Source organism: Emys orbicularis, chromosome 8, assembly GCF_028017835.1.
Source record: "Emys orbicularis isolate rEmyOrb1 chromosome 8, rEmyOrb1.hap1, whole genome shotgun sequence".
In the NCBI taxonomy this organism is placed as follows: Eukaryota; Metazoa; Chordata; order Testudines; family Emydidae; genus Emys; species Emys orbicularis.
In genome coordinates this window covers 34,371,526-34,377,525 of record NC_088690.1, presented here as the reverse complement: position 1 = coordinate 34,377,525, position 6,000 = coordinate 34,371,526, and the positions used below count along the sequence as shown (strand labels likewise).

The 6,000-nt window shown below is 34.9% G+C and overlaps 1 protein-coding gene across 1 annotated transcript in view; it reads right to left on the bottom strand.

The window, feature by feature from the left end:
- Positions 1-539: 539 nt before the first annotated feature.
- The window catches only part of BTBD8 (BTB domain containing 8), a 65,247-nt gene continuing 59,786 nt past the window's right edge, over positions 540-6,000 (bottom strand). Inside the window, exons 17-18 of the mRNA XM_065409854.1 lie at positions 2,422-4,872; positions 540-1,009 (exon numbers count right to left, since the gene is read on the bottom strand). Coding sequence (XP_065265926.1) covers positions 540-1,009; positions 2,422-4,872 — 2,921 coding nt within the window. The remainder of the gene's footprint in view (positions 1,010-2,421; positions 4,873-6,000) is intronic.

The window sequence follows — 6,000 nt, the reverse complement described above, 5'->3', positions numbered from 1 at the left end:
GTAAATAGAGTCCAAAACTTTTTACATTCTGTAAATGCAAATATAAATTTCTAATATTTAAAGTACTGTTGGAACACAACACCTTTCAACACAACTCTCAATCTTTTATTGTTTAAAAATCACCAAGTCACTGAATGAAGAGCAAAAAGGAAAAAAAATGGCGCTACTTATTGTGCAGTCACATGTTAAAATCCATGCTCAATAAAGAATATATTAACAAATGACAGAAAGGGGATAGAAGATGGAGTTTAAACCAATATTTTTCTTGCAAGTCATCTAATTTTTCTAACAATTTTAGAAAATACATGCTCAAAGTTGATTTTAGAAAAACATCTATTTCAGCTTTGAAAAATTATTCTATTTGTGACTAAAGCTAGGTTATAAATTAACAGTATGCACCTCAATATATTGGAAAGATTGCCTCAGTATCAAGAATTGGCTGTTCTTAACTGATGCAGTATTTCATTATTGTATGGAAACAATGCATCAAAAAAGATTTGGGGTAGGGGTTGGAGTCCATTTTCAAACATTTGATCACTTTAATGATGGGTTTCCAGTTCAAGAATTGTCCATTCCCCTTGAGGAGAAGAACAATCTTCAGAGGAAAAGCTTGCCACTGTGATACTTGCTGAAGAATCATCCAGTGGCGACATTAGTTCTGTCCATCTACTGAAAGTATCAACATGTGATTTACCCTGAGGCTTTGAACCATCTCCTGCCAGAAGTAGTGTCTGATTGATAAGATATTGTGCTAAGTTAAGGTCTTCAGGAACAGAGTTTTTGAAATCAATGTTTGAGTCCTGCTCAGATAACAATTGCCTGAGAAGAGTCCAGTCCTGTTCTGCAAATTGCTGATCTTCAAAATCCACATCTAGAATGTCCCTTTCTGACTCCATCCTCTGCTCAATAGCTTCTCCAACATCCATCTCATATATTGGAGAAAGGGTTTTTGAAGGTCGATGCTCATACATGCAGGTTTGTGCCAATACGTCACAATCATCTATGTCTCCTGCAATAATTCATAATACTACACAATGTAAAAATTGCACATGTTCCCCCCTCAGGGCTTTGTAGAGCAAAATTTAACTCATTGCAGCAGAGACAATCCAACAAGTAACAAAAAATGTAAATTTATACAAAATTGACAAAATGTAGGCATTTATTTTCTGTGTAAAAAAACCCCAAAAAACAAATAAAGTCTGGTTTACAAATTAAGTTAGAGCAGCAGTCACCACTGGTAATTAACAATAAACCTTCATAATTAGAACATTTCTGATACAGAAAAGACAAGTTATGTAAACAGAAAATTAATGCACATGGAATTTTTAATTCACTACAATAACGTAAAGTTGGAACAGGAGGTGGGTGGGAAGGAATGGGGGGAAAAAAGAATATATGTTCACTGAATGGTGATGTAAGCTCCAAAGAGAAGGAAAAACAAAATGGCTTATTCACAGGCTTATTTTATACTACACATTATAAGGGTAGCTGCAGGCAAGGACAAGCAAACTTAAAAAAAAATAGTACAACTTTTAAAAGGTCTTCTTCTGTGGTTCTGCTGAACATAGGTCATCATCAGCAGCAGCATTTCATTACTCTTGAATATACAATAGTTAATATATTCAGACACTATTGTGTATTTTATAATGGGATACTTTGAATTACTGGTTTAAAAAGACAAAACAGATAAAACATCTAGACAATCATCTAACTAGGTGAATCAAGCTAGAGCTTTTTTGATTATGATCACTGGTTCAAATATAATCTCTCCTTTAGGAAATCCGTTTTCACTGGTAAAATTTAGAACAATTTTAGTAATCCTGTAAACTGCAAGTCTTAGGTCCAAAACTGCTCCCATTGAAGTCTATAGGAAATATCCCGCTGAATTCAGTGGGAGAAGGATCAGCATCCACATCTCCATGTAAAATATATTATATCAACAAATTGCAAAAGTAATGAATATAGCTGTTAAGGTAAACAGTTCAGTGCACTTTAGTAAGGTTATTACTGTAGTTATTGCACATCCCACTTAAATATATGATATAGGTTGTAAAGCAGACAAAACGTATACAAAAGTTCACACCGAAAGCTGATGCTGACAATGTTAAATTGGACCAAAAATAATTAGCATGCAAGGAATTGTTCCCAATCTTTCTTTTTAGTACTGCATAAAATCTATCTGAATAGATTTGCCTAGTATAAATATTCAAGTTTTCCATTGAAACATTGTTATTTAATGTGTATCCAAAATGGACGAGCATTCAATAAACAAGTAAATACTTAAAAGCATTTAAGTTTTGTTTAAAAAATTTGAGCCAATTATTAGAGTTCATGATTTGACCCCAGACAAAACATTTCCAATATTCTGCCTACTAATTTAATTTTTTTGAGGGACTTAACATTTCTATTTCTGTACATTACCTGCAGGTAAATCAGTATTAGTGTATTCAGTAGGTGCTCGTTGACACTCTCTCATTTGACCTTCCAGAGTCAGTAACTGATTCTTACAGGGTTTTACAGGTTTTGCAGAATTCTTCTTTTGCATGTCACAATTAGTATCTCTTTGATGAAGGTCCAAATGACATGGTCTTTCTTGAGACTTTGTGTCATTGTCTGAAAGTTTATTGCACTGTTGAATTTCGTTAATCTCTTCATTCTTACTATTTACCTTTTGCTCTTGTATTGAACACTGACTATCTGCTACTGAGAGTACTTTCTCTGGGCAATTTTGTTCTGTCACTGAAGCACCCTGATTATCTTTTCCTTTGATTTCTGTGCTATGGGGATCTAGAAAAAAGTGCTCACTTTTATCTAATCTCTCACTTCTATCCTTTTCTTGCTGTTTGCACTCCAGGAATCCATCTTCAGTTTCCAATGAATACCTTGAATAATAAGTCTTTTCATGCTGCTCCTGAGATACACTATCAAAAACATCAGAAGGAGTAGGGGAATCTATGGAATGCTGAAGGGGAGCATGAGCGTCTCCATCATCAGATCCCAACTCTTCACATTCATCTACTGAAAGTAAAAGAGATCGCTTAAAATTTTTAGTTGTAGAAAATTCTTGACTTTCAATATCATTCTCTGTTGCATCTTCAAAAGCTAAATTAACAATTCCTTGGAATGGCTGAGTAGGAGGGTCAGATGGAGGAAAGCTTTCTACTACATTTTCTGCTTCAGATCTTTCATCTTCCGTTTCATCTGCAGAAGAGGAAACTTGGTCTGCTTCCTGAGTAAACTGTGCGCTGCCAAAAGCAGCGTTTTCATTTTCCCTAGTATTGACCCTTAATACACCTTGATGTGACCACACTTCAGGTCTTTTTCTTGGTATCTCATCATCACTTGTTGAATTAACACGAAAAAGATCCGAACCCTCTTTTTTCATTTTCACTTCTATTCTTAGACTACTGTCATAGATTTTTAGTTCTTCAGGTGTACTTGTATCACTGCTGCTTCTTCCAAGAAAATCATGGCACAACATAGTGCTACATTTAGAAATCCCTCTCTCATTTGATCCTTCATCATCCTGAGAGCCTCCAGCATCATAGTCTTCTGATCTTGGTTTGATATCATCAGAAGATGTTGTTGCACTGCCAGTATCAGATTCAGGACTCTCTTTTGGATCCAACACACCTGTACTCAAATTCCAACGATCCACAAAGGGAGTTTCTGAATTTTCATGGCTTTCTGGTGTTTCTGTAGTATCCATATCTTTAGGTGAACATTTTTCTGTAACCTGTCCTGTGAAACATTTTGAAGCAGCATCTGAGTCTACTGTAGCAGACCTGTATTCGGTCAAGGCTGATTTATCAGACAATTGACCAGCACTTGCAAATCCCTTTACATGAGTCTTAGAGGATTTTCTTTCATCTTGTTCCGAATTAGAGGCATTTGTTACCTTAGAAAAGCTGGGTAAGTGATCTTCTCCATAATTAATGCCCGTTTCAGTGTTTAAGGTATCATTTTGTTCCACACAGTCTTCTATTGCTTGTGTTAAACATACTTTGCTGTTTCCTGAATATCCCAAGTATTTCTGAGCTGAATCACAAACAGTTTTGCACTTTTTCAGTCTTTCTTCTGAAACTGAAGTAGGGAGTTTTTGGCCAGTATTCTTGCAAATGACTGAGTATGCATTTCTACTAGGCTCTGTATAACAATTAAATTCAGTTGTATTACCATCATCTTTGTTTTTATCTACCGGATATTTAATTTCAATTTCATCTTCACAAACCTGTTTTGATTCCATTTCATTTTGCATGGAAATATTCAGCTTAGGAACATTTTGTCCTCTAACTAGAGTACAAAAAGGTTTGGTTTCTACTTTGTATTCCCCATTTTCAAGAGGATCCAATACTTTTCTTGGATCAGGTTGCCATGATTCCACGAGTAGGTCTCCTCTGCTACACTCTATCATAGATTTTTCACACTTACTTTGTTTTGCAGGGCTGCATTTGTTATTGTCGTGTGGCTGAATTGCAAAAGCAGCAGATGTGTGTTGTTCAAGTTTCTGTTCTGAAATTTTCTGTTCAGGACTACGCACGTTTTTCTGGACAACAGGAGATTCACTTCTTGAATGTCTTTGTGTTGAAGACTGAGCTTTTGATATAGGCTGCCCAGTAACTATTTTCTGTTTTGGGTCTTTACTGTTTATAGTCTCACCTTTCTTTGAATGGGTCTGATTTTTGGGTGTTGTTATTATTTTTGCAGTGGCTTTAACTGCAGATGTTTGTGATTGTTTAATACTCTTTTTCTTAGATGAAGGTTGTTTTTCTGAAAGTGCTGTCTGAGAAAAATTTTGCATCATGTTTTTTCCTTCATTTTGTTTCGGAGACATTCCAGATTTTAATGAATTTTGTGAATCTCCTTGTGGTCCTAACAAATAAGCAAAACACATTCTAGTCAGCGAACTATATTATTGATAAGTTGGATGCATGTAAGTCAAGTAAAAGATTTTTAAAAATATTTTAGACAACCAAGTAATTTTAAAATTTGTTAAACAATTAAATTATCTTAAATACAAACATTTAATAAAAATATCTTGCACTAATTTAGGACTTTTGAGTCCAAAGCACTTTATAAACTGTAAATGTAGGCATCACTTCATCCACTACTGAAGTGCAGCCATTACTAGAGTGGAAAGCAGCAGCTATCTAATGGTACACAAAAATCACTGCTCAGTTGTTTAACCTAGGAAGTGATGAGTACTCTATTCAATTTAAATTACAGAGGAAATTTAAGTAAGCAGAATGTAATTATTCTAGTTGTAATATGGCCAAACCACTAGTATTAACACCCCTACTCTTTCAGAAAGTGTTGTGATATCTTTAATGACCATAAATGGACAGGACCTATGTTTCATGTACTAGCTGAATGCGAATTAAAGTAGCATTCAGGTTCTAATTTAATCAATAAGGAAATGCAGTGTTCAAGCTGAAAATACTCCATCCTTCACTTTCCTTCTTGTGCCTTGGCACAGCCAGGTATCTACACAGTGAAGGTTATTACATACCATACCATACTTGCCATAAAAACAGCTACAATGGACTATGCTTTTTGCTAGTTATAAAATAGGTTGCCACGGTGTTAAAATGCAGATTTTAAAACAGTAATTCTCAAGGCAGATTGTCCTCACACCTTAAACAGATTTCTTCTTGCCTTATGATACTTTTTCCATGTCTGTGAATGCACAGTATTTCTATACTGATGCTTAATAATGGAGCAGAGAGAGAATTTTTTAAGGAAAAGTAAGTCAGGTTTTACTTAATACTCTGAGGACTTTGGACTTTCACTTAATATATTTTATATCCCATAATATACTCTTATTTTATATTAAAATCCTTAAGAGTAATGAGTAAAACACTACTTACCTTTTACCCTTAAGCAATCAGTGCTACTGACATCTAGAGTTCAGTGCATGCTGGAATACCTTGGCTTGTGTGACAAGTCAATAACTTTGGGGCTGTAACTATGAGACCAACTAAATATGAGAAAGAATGGAGG